The sequence below is a fragment of the Platalea leucorodia genome (assembly GCF_965183815.1).
Source record: "Platalea leucorodia genome assembly, chromosome: 5".
In the NCBI taxonomy this organism is placed as follows: Eukaryota; Metazoa; Chordata; class Aves; order Pelecaniformes; family Threskiornithidae; genus Platalea; species Platalea leucorodia.
This window is the reverse complement of record NC_138827.1, coordinates 53,128,042-53,146,583: the sequence shown is the minus strand read 5'-3', so window position 1 is coordinate 53,146,583 and position 18,542 is coordinate 53,128,042. Positions and strand designations below refer to the sequence as shown.

Genomic DNA, 18,542 nt, shown 5'->3' with positions numbered 1-18,542 from the left:
CACCTTACAAACTCCTATGTCAGTTTTAGAGATAACCAGGGCTGTGTGTGTGTTCCTTTCACCTTGCCAAAAACGTATTGCCGCGCAGCCCTGACAACAGAAAAGACGGTGTGAGTCCTCTATAGGTAAACCGAGCAAAAATAGGGCTACTTCAAGTTTCCCTTCACCAGTAGGCTGACCTATCCCAGCCAATTCGTCATCCCAGCAACCCAATCTTTGCAGCCTCATAGCTATCCCCTGATGGCAGACTCACATAAAATAATGCCCTGGGAGTAGCAGTACCAGTTTAAACCACCATGGGAAACTTCAGGAGGCCTCTCTGTCCATAGCTCAAGTCTCCTTATGTACCTCTGGAAATTCAGTGTTTCCCTCTTACTTATAAGGCTAAATAATCATGCATTTCCTCTGGCTTTTAAGCCAAGAAATACAACCAAGTGCTAAAGCTCAGCTAGATTCATTGGGGCTTGCATATGTATAGCAAAACCACAGTGAACGGTTCTCTTCATTAAGTGAAAACCATGAAATGTCTGATTCAGTCCCCCTACACTACTCTGACTTGGTTGGTTTTAATTGCTTTTTATATTAAAACTTGGTTTTGTTTCTAAAAATCATTCCATTTTAAAATGCTTTGGCCTTGTACAGCCTTGAACAGACTTACTCTTAAATTATAGCAAGGCAGGAGACAAGCATCAAAGCTGTTTTCCTACTGAAGCACCGCCATTTCAGAAAAATGACTCTCTAGAAACAAAGCTAGAAATGAGCTTCTGAAGACAGAATTTAAAAAAAAACAAAAAACCCAACCCACAGGAAGAGTCAGGATAAGAAAAAGAGTAAGTCAGAGTCACAGCTTTAAAGCTGTGAGATTTCACAGAAGGAGGAAGGAAGCAAGCAAGAGTGGAATCTGTCAGGGATGCTTGGTCAGCTCCCTTTGCTGAGCTCCTAGCTGCTACTAACTCAGGAAAGAGCACACACAATGTTTTCTCACTGCGAAATCTTTCAGGAAGGAAGTTCTGAGGGTACAGCAACATGAGAGTTTCTGGAGCACCAAGCCTGCATTTTTAGATATCACATGGGAAACGGCCAGTGTAGGACTTACCTAGTTTGATGACAAAGTTGAGAAATTCCCCAGTGAGAAACTAGAAAAGACAGACAGTAGTTTATTAACTCCTTCAAATGTTAAGTTGTAAAAGCATCTAGAGCTATTGATACTTAGATCTAATACAATTGTTGCGCAGCCTTGAGAAAAGCCCTTGGCCACCTGGCCAGTCTATGGGAAATACTAGTTGAATTCCATTGGAATAGAGGAGGGAGGGATGGATATAAGAAAACCATCCCTCCCTCTTAGTCTGTCACTCGGTGTTCAAGCTGTCCCTCACTGCAAGCAATCTGAGAACACTGATGAGTCTCATACTGGCTCTAAAGGTTTACAAATCTGAATATCCACTGCTAAGTGAAAAGATTTCCCAGAGCAGATCATCTTTCAGATGTCTTAAACTTTCATCCTGCAGTCACTTCTATTTTAAGGCAAAAGAAGGATGCCTCAAATGTCCCATAAAAACATTGGGTATAGATTGTCTACTGATTGCTCAGAACTCCTCACAAATCTTCAAGCTGCTCAAGATCAAGAAGCATCAAGGCAGAGCTGCTTTGGGATGCCTTTCTGCCCTACATCATGTAAGGTATCACCAGAATAATATTCCCGGCCAAGAGGCTTGGCCATTGTGGGCTTGTTCAAGGAAAAAGGTCAGGCCGTTGCTCACTCTGCATGTAGGAGATTAGACGGTCGAAGGACAAGTAAGGCAGGTCTTGGTTAAAAGTTAGTAAGGACTGGTCAAAAAGGTGAGGAGAGATGAAGAACAAGCAGGGCGGTTGGAGCTGAAAGAAGTTTGCTTTAATAAAGCTACCTTAGGGTATGGATGACAAAACCACTTGGAAAACAGCCCCAGTAAAGCTAGAGGAGAAAGAAGGCTGCTCCTAGTGGGGACAGTAAAGATACTGTACCTGATACTTCCGTGCTAACGCAAGGTCTGGCTTTGCAAAGGCTTGCAACATCAGATTGGTTTGTCGGCCCAAATAGTTGTATGTACTGCCAAAAAAACCCAAACCAAAAATAGAATCAGTAAATGCGAAGGGGGTGCTTAGAACCACTGAAACAAAAGACATAGCCACAGGCTTTCTCTGTTGACATTATAAGAATGCCTTTATTATGATAGAGATTCATGCAATCTATGTGCGGTTTATACTGTCAAGCATCTGAAGTATGCCAAGCCCTACAGAAGAGTTTAGAGAGCAGATTTCTCTTCCCAGTTCTTTCCAAATGGCACTGCTTTTCAAAATTAAAAAGGAACAATTAGACACAATGCAGAAAGTCAATCACTTAATTTTCCAGTTGCTTGTTCATTTAATGGATTATCTACTCAAGAACAGAGATATCACACAGTAATTCATCCAAGCCTCTGGTATGAGGGGCAGAAGACAAATCGGAAATAAAACTCAGCAGGACCCTTTTCCTCACAGACTTCTCATGTGAACTAAGGTAAATGATTTTAACCTCTTTGGGTTTTGGTTCCTTACCCATAGAATGACGATAAAAGGGACTCCCTACTTCAAAAAGTTGCTGTGAGGATAAAGAAATATGTTGAAACCTTTGGGTCAGCTTACAGACTGCAGCAATAATCACCCAAACTAACGTACTCTAAAATCCCAGATTATACGACTGTCCCATTGCTAGCACTGGAGCTCGCTTGTCTGTCTGCTTGCTGCTGTACAGCCTTACCCTGCATGATCCTCCATCGCTGTGACAGGAGACAGTTAAATACTGTGTGGACAGTGGAAGACATAACAATAAGGTGCGTGTGTCAAGGGGAAGGAGTCCAAGCCATACTGACCTTCCAACTGCTCCATCTGCCCCTATTGCCAGCGCACTCAACAGTTGCTAGTTTGGGGTGGGGGGAGGAAAAAAAGAAAAAAAATTACTTCACATATCAAAAAAAAGAAAAAAAGGGGGTGTTGAGAGGGAGCAGCAAAACTACCTGGCACTGAATGTCCAGGGCTACTTTTTTCCCCCAAGGCTGAAGCAAGAGGATGCCACAGAGGAAATAATTTTTAAGAGGAGCCTCTTACCTCATCCACCCCATAAAGAAATGCAAACTGTTCTCTCTCATTCTTGTTTATACACTGTGCAAGGTCCAAGAGGTCCGTGTCGCTGAACTTCACGCCCTGGAAGGTGGGGATCCGCTCTTTTATTCCATCCAGCAACCCTTCAACACGAACTGTGCAGAACAGCAATCTCATATGAAGAAACACACCCCTGTTCTGGGAGATTTCTCTGTCTTGTCCCCAAGAGGGAGACTTACTATTTTACAAGTTGTTCACTTTTGGCCTAAGCCTAGTAAACTATATAGCTCTGAAACAACCAGTAAGACAACTTCAGTGTTCTTATTTCCCAGAGTTATACAAAAGACAGCTTTCCACCCTCTCTTTGAAGCATTCCTTTCACCAGATCAGAAGGGAAAAACCCTGGATAAGTGAAGGTTTAGGAATGAACTGGCAACAACATATTTAAGAATAAATATGAATTCATACATCCAGAAACACCAGATAACCTGCTGTCTAGAGCAAGTAGCCAAAGATCTGTATTCTATTCCTCATTCCTCCGCTAAATAATAACACTTGAGAAGTACTGTGGTTTCACACGTAATTTACTAGCAAACATGACTATGCAGTCAGTGTACACCAAGAGAGACAGTGGTAACTATCTTGCAAAAAATCGGGATTCAACTATGGTTATCCAAGGCAATTACCTATCCTGGTCCACACTAATTGCAAAGCCATGGTCAGCATCACCTCCTCCATCCCAGTTGTTCAGTACTCATAAACTGTGACTTTTTTCCAATGAAGAGGAATTCGATTTATTTTCTAGTCTTGGATTCACCTCCCATTTTCGGAAAGGAACCTTTCCACTACAGCTTGCATGTGATGGGAGCAGAGGCCACGTACCTGGTTTAGGCTGGTAGACTAATCACACCAGCCACTGGGATTACTCAGGTTGCTATGAGCCTATGGGCTTGGGAAGAGCTGACTACGCAGTACTTACTCTTCACACCTGTCAGAAGAGGAATGTGATAGTAATAAAATGGAACCGCAGGGGCTTCAGATGCAACCTTCTGTAAGAAAGCAATCAGCTCATCTGAAAGAAAACAAGCAAGTACCCCCATAAGAGAAGGAAACTATCCGTAGTGAAAGACAGTTCAGATTCACAGCAGCCAGGGTATGTGGAGAGGCAATCTACAGCTTGCGTACCATACAAAGTGAGTCATATAAAAACCTTAAATGTAACAAAACTCAGTGGAAGACCTTAGGGAAGGCAAAGACGATATTTATTTTAAACCAAACCGATTTCAATAACTCACACTCATTCCCTCACAGATGAAACTCACGTACGCTCTCACATGCAAACTGCAAGACCTGTGTGCCAAAGCAGTCTCAGCAGGATCACTTCTGTGCAACACAGAGGACAAGGGATCAAGTTCATATTCACCTCCCTGGGGTACTGCTCGATGGTGGTGATGAAGAGGTTTTTGGACAACTTTTTTGTACTGTTTTAGGAACCAAAGAGGTATTATGGTTGACATTCTTCCCGAGAATCTTGTTCACTGCATCCTTCATAAATCTTAGGCAAACTTCCCACTGGCATAGCAGGAAGAGCAGCTGGCTGAAACCTCACTGCCATCCTGCTACTATCAGCGAAGGTCTTCTGCTGATCTTTGTGCTCACCAGTTTGATTGCCACTGATTGTGTCCTTGGCTGTCAATAACAGCCATTCTGGCAATCCACTCTGGTTTCTTCTGGTACTTTCATATGAACATTACCATTCATAATTCATTCAGACAAATTTTAACATTCCTGTTACAAAACCCCCACTTCATGTGGTTCTTCTAGGTTATGTTCATGATATTAAAAGCAAAACACTCAATTTATAAGTTCTGAGGTAACTTTAGGTGCACAGAACCAAACCCGATCATGTCAGTAACAAGAGGCATGCCTGTGTATCAGCGGTTTATCAACTTGGTCAGTGTCCAGCAAGGGTCAGCATGGAACCAGCTGCTTCCTAGCATGGCCCAGATCAAGCGTAAACTCCATACTGTCTATTCAGAAGACAGACTAGTTAGCTACACTTTCCATAAGCAGCTCTTCTTTTTACAAGAGGCTAACAAAATACATCCCAAAAGACATCCTTCCCACTTCTTACTGGGAGACTTCTGATATCTCCCATCTTTAAAAAATGTTTCTTCTAGGTTTTGCTTTTGCATGACACCAGACATGACAGGCGTGCGAATATTATCACCAGAATACTTTTGAAAGAAAGAAGATGGCATTAATCCTTTATCCATGATAAAGGTTTGGAGGGCAATATAAAAGGGGCTCAGCAGGTCTGGTAATCACATCTACTCACCTTTATTTGTGGGTTTGAAGAAGGGGGCTATTACAGCAATACCACTAGCACCTATGGCTGCTGCGTGTCTTGCCTACAAAAAAAAGAATGGCAAGTATCTGAAGGTACATCTGCTTTATATGTATTACACACATAGTGAAAAGGAAACATATATACACACCAGTTCTTGGGACTCTGGCAAACTTAGTGCTCCCACATGAATGATCACATGATCCAATCTGCACAAGAACAAATTCAGAAGGTTTGGGGAGGTTTCAGTGGTGGTGAAAAATATCAGTCTGCCAAAATGAATCGCTTCAGACCAAGGAGCCACTGCACAAGACCTTCACTGGGCTAGATTAGACATAACAGGGATTTGAACCTGTGTTGACCTGATGAGCAGACACACAGGGAAAATGCCGACAGTGGCAAGCAGCTGGTGGTAGAAAAAAGAAAACACATTTGCAAATATGAATGATGTGTGACTTCTTGCTGTCGTATTTGCAAGGGGGGACTAATCTTAGCATTTTATTAGGAAGTTAAAATTAAGACATTAAGGATTTAAGAGGAAGCTGGGAAAAGGAAAGGATATCAAAGCATACATTTGCTTTCTAAACCTGTTTCTCTGCAGAACTACCAGCAGAGTTCAACCTCACAGCAGCACCTTTGACCGCTTGTCTGCTCCTGCCAAGGGAATCTCCCAGGTTCTAGTCCATTGGTCCCATTTCTGTGTTTCTCCTTTATATCCACAGACTGTGAGCCTTCACACCAGTTTATTTCTGCTCACTATCCTTCTCACCCAAAACACCTCCTCCTCCCCACATCTTCTGACATAGCAACTAAGAAGGCAGCAGTGGTGAGTGATACAAGACTATGACAGGTACAAGAGATGGAGAATGGAGCTGCAATTGGATACACAGGTGAAGATTCAAGTTGAATTGCTTCTTCTACCACAGACTTTGCACCTTTAGGGAAGCACCAAAACATTTTACACCTCAGCTTCCCCCATACCAAATCACTGAATACATTAAAAGGTTCAGAAATGTTCACAGGGCATAAACAGGCAGATTGCTCTTTACTTTCATCTCTTCTCAAGAATAAGAAAAGGGTACAGCCCTTTTTTCCCCCAGAGCCCTTTTGTGTCCCCCTACCCCTCAGTGTACCAAAGAGAAGGACTCTTAACAAGCTCTCTAAGCAGTATGAATGGACACCAGCTAATGGCAGTGACAAAAACGCAGACTTCTATGATAAAGGAGAACAAAATGTTTGGGAACAAAGCCCAACAACAAAATACTCCAAAAAACCCAAAGCCATCAGCAGATGTGGCTTTGCAATCAGTCAGGCACGCCTGTATCATAACACGAGATCTGGAATCCCCTGTTCACTCTCAGCTACTCACTTGTCTTTTCCTTGGCACACCCATTCTTCAGCCAGCTGCTTCCTCTCCTGGATGTTAAGGGACAGTCCTTCTCCTGTTGTGCCATTCACTGTTTCAACACAACACACTTGCTGAGGCCTGACCTACATGCATTGGCTTTACTGAAGACAAGAACTGACACTTTTAATGATACTAAACAGAAATATTTTCACCTCAACTAATTTTAAGACAGTTGGTCCACACCAGTATCTGCATGGGGATTGCAGTGTTATCACCACTAAATGTTCGTGTCGGAAACCTGAGTGTTTCAGGATCAGCAGCAGTAGGAGGGGAGGAGACAGCTGCTGAAACTGGGAAACTGCCCCCCAGCACCTCCTCCCCAGCAGACACCACCTCCTTCCCCCAGCAACATGAGTCAGGCTAGGACAAGCGCACAAAGGGATGCCCAGCTAGCCAGGCAGAGTGACTGTCTGTCCTCCACTCCAAGGAAACCGCCTGACCTGACATTTGGTGTCTTTGTCATGAGTTGAACCACGCGTGCTACCTAGGCTAAAGCACTCCTAGAAAACGACGAGATGTCAGTATGTTCAGTCACAAACAACAGATTGAAATCTGGTGGCTGAAGTCACTGCCATGGTCTGCTCTGCATCTTGGCATTCTTGACTGAAGTTTTGAACCAAAATCTTATCACCAACTTCAGCTTACTTAACTATGCCAGGCTGTGAGCGGAAGTGTTTTAGCAGATGCTGTATTCTCTATCCAGCCATCCCTGCTGCCCCCACAGCAGTCCCTGAGAAAGAGGTGGGAGCAGTGACCACCTTGGTATCACCCAGTGCACCACAGGTTTCCTAAACAAGCCCATTTGGCTTTGATGAGCCCACTGAATTCCCTTGACTCCTGAGCTGATGTTTTTTAATCAGACAATTGGCAAAGGGGAGAATCATTCAGTTGAGTCTTCTCTGCCAAGACAGCATTATCCATTCATCTCTGGAAATGTCACTGTATGAAGGCAATGCTTATTTTATCCCACACAGAAGTGGGGTGTAGGCAAAAGCAGATGCCTTAAGTATTGCTTACGCTCTCTCCACTGATGAATATAAATGTCTAGGATGATCCCACATCCACAGTCCCTCCCACTATAGCTCTTATCAGGCAAGGTATCATCGGATTGCCATCCAGGCAAAAGGGGTATAACACAGTTTCTGTCAAAAACACACTTACCAAAGACGTTCTTCACGTTCTGCTTGCTCACCAGATAATCCACATATTGACGAATCACCGAAAGGTTAATCTGTCTGAAATGAAAGGAAGTGCAGCAACCTTAGGAGCCTCAGCAACCATAAGTCTCCACCCACAGATATCTTAAACTTAGAGATTAAGAAAACAAAGACAGGCATGTATTTTTGAAGCTTCCCATTTGTACACACACAAACTACCCCAAGGTATGATACCCTCAGCATGTGTTTAACACTTCAGGTAAAAGTTCAGTTCTGAATTCTTTCTTCCAGTTTCTCTTCCTCCTGACAAGTAGTTCACTGTTTCAACCTTTTATCTCAATTGGTAATTACTGCAGGCTCATCACAGCAAAGGACTTTTTTGGGGAGATATGAGAGAACAAGAGGCACTCAAACCTTTTTGACTGTTGAGGGAAACAGGAGTCCTCTTGAGAGCACAAAGATATTTGTGCAACTGCCGGCAAAGAGTTAAACTATACTTGTAACTGCTGGACACAGACTGTGAAATGGCATCTGCTGGATGTGACTTTGACCTCTCTCTCTCATTAAAGGATGAGGAAAGCAACAGACTTCCCTGGCAAACAGGGGAAATTGAATTCTAGGTTTATCTTCTCTGCAGGACAAACTTATTTTGTTTATCGGTGTATAACATTTCACCATTGTTTTCATTTGTCAAACATACAGACCAACCCCATAGTCTGGAAGTCAACTCTGGGACCTTGACTGGGTTCACACATCACCCAAAATTTCATAGCTGCTTTCACAGAACGTATCTTAAAAGGGCCAGGCATGCCAGGCAGCAGGCCCAGATCACTCTCCAAATACCATATTGCAATAAATTCGAGTAGCAATAAAAAATGAAATTGGAAATAAGTTTCCATTAAAGCAAGAAACGAAGCAGTGACTGCAATGCAAATGAGTTCCCTGACTGAGACAGTACCATGCTTTACACCACTTTTCAAACGTAAAGGATCACTTTTAGAGGCCTGTAGTAGCAAATCTCCACCGTCTCCCTCAGAAACACATACAGATCTTGACACAATCCCCACCAGAGAAGCTCAGGGTCTTTTGCTGACTCCAAACAACTCTGTCTTGCAACATCAAAATGCAGTAGGGAGGACATCTGTTTACCATCACTGCTTTGAGGAAGGCCAAATGTCAACTTTCAATTTGATGTTATTTTCAGAACTGCTCAGTCCTTGCAATATTTTCTTCTGGTTTAGACTAATTCCATGCACACATACATACACATGAATGCTTGTATGAGTTAACTAGGGTAAAGAAAAGTGTAAAAGGACATCAGATATTGACAATTATTCTCTAGCTCTCAAGAGCTCTTTTTAACTAGGACTGTGATTTGCCTTAACAAATGTGGAAATACTGCAATACTCTATGCGTATAACCTTACTATGATTTAATTTGCACCTACAAAAGCTGTAGAAAAAGAGATATAAGGCTGATCCAAACTCTCCAAATCCAGACCTACAGCACTTGCTGGGCAACAGGAGGATGCAGAGGCTAAGGGAACCCACTCTAGTGCTAGTGGGACCAACCTCGTAGTTTCCCCAGCCCATCAGAGATCTGATTTAAAAACAAAACTCAAACCGATCAGTTCCAAATTAAGAAAGAAGGGAGACAGGGGTTTAAGGTAACAGTACGCAGTGCAACTCCAACAACATGCCGTGCTGTGATACAGGGTCATACTCACCCATCAGGAGTCATTGGAGTGATTGTAGCAGCTACAAGACCCTGTAACTTCTTTCTGGGTGTCATTGAGCTGTTTGGAAAAGAAATAGATAAACATGATTCCTGTCATTAAGCACAGTTTCAACTAACTTCTGTTAACAGCAAAACTAGACAGGCAAAGTTCAGAAGAAGCGGACTTTGCAAGGGTGTTATTTTTGGTTAGAGAGAATTGTCTTGTTGTTGTCGTCCTTGAAAGAGCAGCTTACTGCAGCTAGCACCATCCCAGGACAGGACACGACAGGACTGGGAGCACCAGGTGCAGCTACATTTCAGAGACATCTTCTATTTTTACCCTCCCTTTCCCACGAACAGGTTATGCTCTCGCACACACCTGGTAACGCCTGGCAGCTTGGAAGGGAGAAGAGTTTTGCAGAGAACCGGGCTCAAAACCCCTTCCCCCGAGAAAGGCAACCTCACCCTGAACACACAGACAGAGACACACAGAGACACACAGAGACACACAGAGACACACAGAGACACACACCACCCCTCCACCCCCCCCCCCGCAGACCACAGCACCCGGCCCAGCCGAGGGGCCGGCCCCGGCCCCGGCCCCGGGGAGGGCGGGCCGAGGCCGGCCCGCAGGGCAGCGGCGGCGCCCCCAGGCCCTCCTCACCTCGCCGGCGGCGGGCCCCGCTCCTCAGCGCCTCCGGCGCGCCCCCGCCGGCCGCCTCGCTTTGCTTCGCTCCGCCCTCGGCCCGGCCCAGCCCGGCGGGAGGAGGCGAGGCCCGGCCCGGCTGTCGGTGGCTCCTCCGGGCTGAGGGGGCCGGCCCCGTTCCGCCCCAGCCGGCTCCAGGCACCGCGTTTAAACGCTGCGGTGCAAAACGCGCTGAGCAGGCGGCGGCCGGGCGGGCGGAGGAAGGCGGCGTCGCCTGACAGCTCGCCGCAGGAACCATCGCTTCACCGCCCCCCGTCTGCTTCCTCCCGGCTGCCTTCGATGACCCATTAAAACGGGCACCATCCCCGCAGCCTCCCGTAACCTTCGCTCTGCAGGTCATGTTTGACAGCTACGGCTTGTTTGGATTATTAATCACCATTTGCAAACTTTTAAAAAGAAAAAAATAAATCAATAAACTTTAAAAAAATAAAAAATAAATAAACTTTTTAACATAAATAAATAACAGAGTGGAGAGCTAAGAGAGCTGGCTGCACGACTGTGGAGAGAGCGGGCTCCACCACAGGCTTTGCTGGAGGAACGGCAGCCATCGTAGCCGAGGCGGACAGCAGCCCTGCAGAGCATCAGGGCGGGAGACTGGGGAGTGCTTGGTTAACAGCTCTACGGATTTCAGCAGGGATTTCTGCCCAGGCACAAGTCACTGGAGAAAAAAGGGGGTATCTTTTTGTTGATGGCTGAAAATAATGAGGGAAGCCTGGCTGCAAACTAGAAGCGTGTTTGCAGCAGAAGCAACTCACACAAGATCAGCTCCCCTTAGGCTGTCTACTCATACAACAGAGTCATAGAATCGTTAAGGTTGGAAAACACCTCTGAGATCACTGAATCCAACTGTTAACCTAACTGCCAAGTCCACCTCTAAACCACGTCCCTAAGCATCACATCCATGCGGTTTTTTGAACACTTCCAGGGACAGTGATTGCACCACTTCCCTGGGCAGTCTGTTCCAGTGCCTAACCGCTCCCTCTGTGAAGAAATTTTTCCTAATATCTAATCTAAATCTCCCCTGGCACAACTTGAGGCCATTTCCTCTCGTCCTATTGCTTGTTATTTAGCAGAAGAGATGGACCCCCACCTCGCTACAGCCTCCTTTCAGGTAGCTGTAGAGAGCAATAAGGTCTCCCCTCAGCCTCCTCTTCTCCAGGCTAAACAACCCCAGCTCCCTCAGCCGCTCCTCATCAGACTTGTGCTCTAGACCCTTCACCAACTTCGTTGCCCTCCTCTGGACACGCTCCAGCACCTCGATGTCCTTCTTGTAGTGAGGGGCCCAAAGCTGAACGCAGGACTCGAGGTGTGGCCTCACCAGCGCCGAGTACAGGGGCGCTATCACCTCCCTGGTCCTGCTGGCCACACTATTCCTGATACAAGCCAGGATGCCATTGGCCTTCTTGGCCACCTGAGCACACTGCTGGCTCATGTTCAGCTTGCTGTCAACCAACACCCCCAGGTCCTTTTCCACCGGGCAGCTCTCCAGCCACTCCTCCCCCAGCCTGTAGGGTTGCATGGGGTTGTTGTGACCCAAGTGCAGGACCCGGCACTGAGCCTTGTTGAATCTCATACAGTTGGCCCCGGCCCAACGATCCAGCCTGTCCAGGTCCCTCTGCAGGGCCTTCCTACCCTCCAGCAGATTGACACTTCCACCCAACTTGTGAGCCAGTCCAACTCGTCCAGCCAGTTTTTAACCCAGTGCAGAGTGCACCCATCCAAGCCGTGTGCAGCCAGCTTCTCCAGGAGAATGCTGTGGGAGACTGTGTCAAAGGCCTTACTAAAGTCCAGGTAGACAACATCCACAGCCTTCCCCTCATCCACTAAGCGGGTCACCTTGTCATAGAAGGAGACCAGGTTAGTGAAGCAGGATCTCCCTTTCATAAACCCATGCTGGCTGGGCCTGATCCCCGGGTTGTCCCGCACTTGCTGCATAATGGCACTCAAGATGACCTGCTCCATGACCTTCCCCGGCACCGAGGTCAGGCTGACAGGCCTGTAGTTCCCCGGATCCTCCTTCCGACCCTTCTTGTAGAGGGGCGTCACATTTGCTAGTTTCCAGTCATCTGGGACCTCCCCAGTTGACCAGGACTGCTGGTAAATGATGGAGAGAGGCTTGGCCAGCTCCTCTGCCAGCTCCCTCAGTATCCTCGGGTGGATCCCATCTGGCCCCATGGACTTGTGAGCATCCAGGCGAGGCAGGTCAGTGACTGCCACCTCTTCGACAAGTGGGGCTTCATTCTGCACCCTATCTCCATCTCCCAGCTCAGGGGCCTGAAAACCCCAAGGATGACCAGTCCGACTATTAAAGACTGAGGCAAAGAAGGCATTAAGTACCTCAGCCTTCTCCTCATCCTTCATGGCAAAGTTTCCCTCCAGATCCAACAAAGGAGGGAGATTCTCCCTGGCCCTCCTTTTGTCACTGATGTATTTATAAAAACTTTTTTTGTTGTCTTTAACGGCGGTGGCCAGTTTAAGTTCTAGCTGGGGCTTCGCCTTTCTGATCTTCTCCCCGCATAACCTCACAACATCCTTGTAATCCTCCTGAGTCGCCTGCCCCTTCTTCCAAAGGCGGTAGGCTCTCCTTTTTTTCCTGAGTTCCAGCCAAAGCTCTCTGTGCAGCCAGGCCGGTCTTCTCCCCTGCCTGCTCGACTTGTGGCACACGGGGACGGCCTGCTCCTGTGCCTTTGAGACTTCATTCTTGAATAACATCCAGCCTTCCTGGACAACTTTGCCCTTCAGGACTGCCTCCCAAGGGACTCTGCTAACCAGACTCCTAAACAATCCAAAGTCTGCCCTTCTAAAGTTCAGGGTAGCGGTCTTGCTGACCCCCTTCCTTACTTCTCCAAGAATCAAAAACTCTATCATTTCATGCTCACTGAGCCCAAGACAGCCTCCGACCACCACATCGCCCACCAGGCCTTCTCCGTTTGGACAGGAGGTCCAGCGGGGCACCTCCCCTGGTTGGCTCGCTTACCAGCTGCGTCAGGAAGTTATCATCTCCCACACACTGCAGGAACCTCTTGTAGTGAGGGGCCCAAAACTGAACACAGCACTCGAGGTGCGGCCTCACCAGCGCCGAGTACAGGGGCACTATCACCTCCCTGGTCCTGCTGGCCACACTATTCCTGATACAAGCCAGGATGCCATTGGCCTTCTTGGCCACCTGAGCACACTGCTGGCTCATGTTCAGCTTGCTGTCAACCAGCACCCCCAGGTCCTTTTCCGCCAGGCAGCTCTCCAGCCACTCCTCCCCAAGCCTGCAGCGTTGCCTGGGGTTGTTCTGACCGAAGTGCAGGACCCGGCACTGAGCCTTGTTGAATCTCATGCAGTTGGCCTCAGCCCAACGATCCAGCCTGTCCAGGTCCTTCTGCAGGGCCTTCCTACCCTCCAGCAGATTGACACTTCCACCCAACTTGGTGTCATCTGCAAACTTAGTGAGGGTGCACTCAATCCCCTCATCAAAATCATCGATAAAGATATTAAACAGAACTGGTCCCAACACTGAGCCCTGGGAACACCACTCGCGACCGGTCGCCAACTGGATTTGACTCCATTCACCACCACTCTCTGGGCTCGGCCGTCCAGCCAGTTTTTTACCCAGTGAAGAGTGCACTTATCCAAGCCGTGAGCAGTCAGTTTCTCCAGGAGAATGCTGTGGGAGACAGTGTCAAAGGCCTTACTAAAGTCCAGGTAGACAATGCTCCAGACAACACTCATGCACTCTGGAGCTGCATGAGAGAGAGAAGCTTATGCTAATTAGCAGCGTCAAGATGCCCTCCTGGAGCTGTCTGCCAGAGAGACACATCCACTGCACGGTGCAATAGAAAGATAAACAGATTTTCTGTAGTTCAGTGCCATTGAATGAGGATTTCGAAAGGCTCATTGTGGTAAGTGAGGAAGCAAACCCACACTGCCTTGTCATAAAGGAAACAAGCACGAGAGGGCATGTCAAAAGCTTATGAAGGCCTGGGAACTGCAATAAAGAGCATCTCTGATTAAAAGATTATTTTTTCCAAACAAATTAGTCTAATTTCATCTTTTCTCTGTTCCCAGACAAAGGTGCAACTGGAGATGAAACCTAAAACTACAGCTCAGTCATTTAAGGGTAAGCATCAAAATATTATCATTAATGTAAAACAAAATCCCATACGCCCAAAAAATTCAGCATCGTTCCAATGTATCTTACGTCTCTGCATTTCTTTTAAATACAAATGTGCACATTTCATCCTCAGGGTCTCAAATCTGTACTGAGCACCAAATTTAAAAGTTGTGGCATTGAAGAAATGAGCCAGACATTGATCTCTGTGCCTTAGTCCCCCTTTGTAAAGTAGAGGTCATATTTAGCTCTTCTGTTCCTTGCCATGGTTATCTAGCTGCAAGCTCTGCAGATAATAATTGTCTCTGATGGATGCCCGCTGTGGTGGGGACCTCCTGTTACTCAGTGCCTCTAATTTGCAGTTCTTTTACAAATCAACATTATTTGGATAAGAGAAACCCAAGCCAATAACATATAATGTATGAATAGAAAAACCGTGCCATAAACCAAAAGCCACAAGATACACAGAAATGAGAAGTTAAGGCAAAGACCTGCTTCATTTCAGCCCTGCTATGTACACCACTACGACCTGGGTGCAGCTCACATTGGGGGGGCTGCAGTACAGCATGAGGACTTCAACCAAGAAAGGCTTCAGCTCCACTTTTCCTCATCTCTTGCCTGTTTCTTGTTCCAGTGTGGTGCTGGAAGTACTCCCAACGCCACTGCAGTGCCTTGGCTCTGGGACACGCGGCATGGGAAGCTGGGAAGATCCATGCTGTGGTGTGAGAAAGGCAAATGGAGGTCCGACTATGACAAGTGAGCAGAAAACAATGGCTCATGGGGAGCTAAAACCACTCCCCGCATGCAGCCCATGTGGCTCTTGTTTTCTCCTCCAATATGTGGTTTTACCAGATGTGTACCACGTGCAGTGCAGAGCCTGGGCTGCATAGCAGAAATGCAGCTGTGCACAGCACAGTCCTCCTCCATCCCACCAGAACCGCAGCTGGTCTGGAATTCAAATCTTCTCCCAGCAGATCTACCTCCAGACCACCAGCACCTCTTAAGACAAGGTAGTGCCCTGCACAGATTTGTAGCAGACATTTAACTGACTCAGAAGAAAAGAGGCTATGAAAGGCCATATAGAGTGCATATGGACTGACCACCAAAAAGACATCAATCGATCTTTCTTGAATATGCCCCAATGCCTGCAGCTTGCAGCTCTCCTGTGGGCTTGGTTTGCTTCCTGGGGAAAATCATTTGGGTTTTCTACACCCATCCATAAACCAGATGCAATAAAACATTCTGCCTTCAGTGTGTACTTTCAGATCTACCATTAGAGTGCGTTTTGAGAGCATCCAGTGCCTGCAGTAGAGAGAACAATCCCCCTTGTTGTGTGCTCTGGGAGCACATTTTTCATGTAGTCACATAATCATCTCAGGAGTCTGGGTTTGTGGTATTCCTCCTCCACTGCAAAATATGCTCACTGTGGGCTGTTTACATGCAGAGATCACTTTCTCTGGGGTTTGGTTTTACTAACAAATTCTCACAAAGCACATGTATTTTTGTTTTCTTTGAGGCTCATCTCGTTCTTCCAGAAACCCCCTTTTCTCTATGCTCTTCCATCCCTATGGGTAATTTGTTTTTTCCAGGCTGAACAGTCCCAGCTCTCTCAGCCTCTCCTTGTAATACAGATTCTCCAATCCCATGATCACCTTCAAGGCCCTTCACTGGACTCACTCTAGGATGTCCATGCTGAAGAGCCCAACACCCCAGATGCATCTCACCAGTGCTGAGCAGAGGGGAAGGATGACCTCCCTTGACCTGCTGGCAACTATTTTTCTAATGCAGGATACTGCAGGGTCACACTGCTAGCTCATGTTCCGCTTGTCCACCAGGACCCCCAGGTCCTCTTCAGCCAAGCTGCTTTCCAGCTGGGTGGCCCCCAGTCTGTACTGGTGCATGGGCTTATTCCTCCCCTGCTGCAGGACATTGCACTTCCCTTTGTTGAAGTTCATGAGGTTCCTGTCAGTCCATTTCTCCAGCCTGTCAAGGTCCCTCTGTAGACTTGCTGAGGGTGCTCTCTGCTCCATCATTCAGGTCATTAATGAAGAGGTTAAGCAGTACTGGCCCCAGAAGAACGGTGTATTTCGGGAGGTTCAGAGACAATTCAGCACTCTGTAGAGCCATTTAGAGAAAGTTCAGATTCTTTGAGTATTTTAAGAGAGTTTTAGAGCTACTTTGTGCTTTTGACAGCACATGAGAGAAGTTTTACAGTAGCCTGAAGTGGTTTAGAGCTGCTTAGAACAGTTTGTCGGAGTTACAGATTGGTCTAGAAGGGTTTTAGAGCTGCTTAGAGCTCTTTAGAGGAATTTGAGAGCTGTGTAGAGGAGTTTAGAGTTGTACAGTAGAGATTTAGAGGCATTTCAGATGTATTTAGAGACATATTAGTGCTGCTTATAGCAACATAGAGGAGCTTTACATCAGTTTAGAGGTGCTCTGAGGTTTTTAGAAGAGGTAAAGGAGTTTACAGCTGTTTAGAGTGCTTTACAGGAGTTTTGGCACACTTCACAGGACTTTAGAGCTGCTTAGAACTGTTTATAGGAGCTTTAGAGGAGTTAGATCAGTTTAGAGCGGTGTGGAGCTGCTTAGTGCTGTTTTAGAGAACTCGGAGCAGTTTGAGAGGACTTCAGAGAAGTTTTACTGCTGTTTCTCTAAACAGGAGTTTCAGAACTGCAGAAAGGAGTTCTAGAGCCATTGCAAGGAGACTGAGAGGGGTTTGAGACGTATTTTGAAGCATTTTACTGCTGCTTAAAGCAATGTGGAGGAATTCTAGATATTAGCATTGTTTAGAGGATTTTCAGAGAGGAGGGGTGGAGGTTTTAGAGGAATTTATAGCTTCTCACCGTTGTTTATAGCTGACTAGAAGAGTTTAGTTTTAGTGCTGCTTAGACGTGTTTTAGAGCAGTGTAGTGCATTTTAGAGGTATTCTGGAGCTGTTTAAAGAAGTCCAGACTGGTTTAGCGGCACCCTAGAGTGTTTTAGAATCAGTTAAATAATTTAAAAAGGTGTAATTTAGGGGGTGTAATAATAGCTCTTTGAGAGCTCATCAGAGGTGTTTTGTAGCTGTCTGGTGGTATTTTAGAGGGGTTTAGAGCACCTCAGAGCATCTTCAAGGAGTTTTAGAGTCCTTAGAGGAGTTCAATAGGCCTAAAGGAAATTCAGGGATCTTCAGATCAATACAGAGGAGTTCTAGACAGATAAGATCAAATTAATCTGAAAGCTGCTTAGAAGAGGTTTAGAAAGATGTTAGTGCAGTTCAGAGGACCCTAGTACTCTTTAAAGCAATATTACAGCTCCTCAGAACTGCTTAGTGTGCTTTTGAGGAGTTTTGGAGGAATCTGGAGTTATTTTTCAGATCTTTAGAGCTGTTTATAGGAAGTTTAAAGACATTTTAAAGGTGGCAATAAATCGTTAGAGATGTTTAGAGCCATTTAGTGACAGTTTAGAGCTGATTAGAAGAGTTTCAGAGTGGTTTAGAGACCACTTAAGACTTGTGCAAATTGCATCTGTTTTGAGGCAATTGCCTTATTGCAGCAATACAGAGGTCCCTACAGCTCTTCAGAGCTAATTAAAGGACTTTTAGAGCAATTTAGAAGAGGTAGACAGTGGTTTAGAGCTGCCTAGAGGGGGTTAAAATCCTACAGTAGTTTAGAGACATTTTGAGAAATTTTAGAGTTGCCCCAGCCCATCACCTCCCCAGTTCAGTGCTGGTTCAGGGTTGGGACTGTCTTCCCCTATCCTTCAAAGCCACGATCGCTGTTTCTGACTCTCCTCGCTGCTTCTGTCCCTCTCCCCCAGTCCTTGGGCGAGGGTTTCGTGTTTCAGGGCAGTCTTCGCTTACCTTTGGAAGGAATGCAGTTAAGAAAATGATGGTAAAGATTCTAAGACTCTATGATATTTACACTGATGAGGCCCTACGTAATTACCAGAAGGAAAAAGAACTGTGCTTTAGCCAAAACCAATACACTAGTTATTCCACAGAGGTTTGAAGG

At 46.2% G+C, this 18,542-nt stretch overlaps 1 protein-coding gene across 7 annotated transcripts in view; it reads right to left on the bottom strand.

Moving 5' to 3' along the window:
• NPL (N-acetylneuraminate pyruvate lyase) overlaps nucleotides 1-18,542 on the bottom strand; it is a gene marked incomplete at its 5' end in the record, with an annotated part of 38,735 nt that overhangs the window by 980 nt on the left and 19,213 nt on the right. For 3 of the 7 annotated variants that reach the window (XM_082313836.1, XM_082313838.1, XM_082313840.1), the window contains 12 exons: nucleotides 1,097-1,136; nucleotides 2,002-2,086; nucleotides 2,889-2,935; nucleotides 3,124-3,272; nucleotides 4,097-4,189; nucleotides 5,456-5,528; nucleotides 5,616-5,673; nucleotides 6,834-6,921; nucleotides 8,034-8,107; nucleotides 9,756-9,824; nucleotides 10,410-10,837; nucleotides 15,042-16,665. In XM_082313836.1, coding sequence (XP_082169962.1) covers nucleotides 1,097-1,136; nucleotides 2,002-2,086; nucleotides 2,889-2,935; nucleotides 3,124-3,272; nucleotides 4,097-4,189; nucleotides 5,456-5,528; nucleotides 5,616-5,673; nucleotides 6,834-6,921; nucleotides 8,034-8,107; nucleotides 9,756-9,820 — 772 coding nt within the window. Of the gene's footprint in view, nucleotides 1-1,096; nucleotides 1,137-2,001; nucleotides 2,087-2,888; nucleotides 2,936-3,123; nucleotides 3,273-4,096; nucleotides 4,190-5,455; nucleotides 5,529-5,615; nucleotides 5,674-6,833; nucleotides 6,922-8,033; nucleotides 8,108-9,755; nucleotides 9,825-10,409; nucleotides 10,838-15,041; nucleotides 17,942-18,542 lie in introns of those variants that run through there. The other 4 variants (XM_082313837.1, XM_082313841.1, XM_082313839.1 and 1 more) reach the window with 3 other exon arrangements.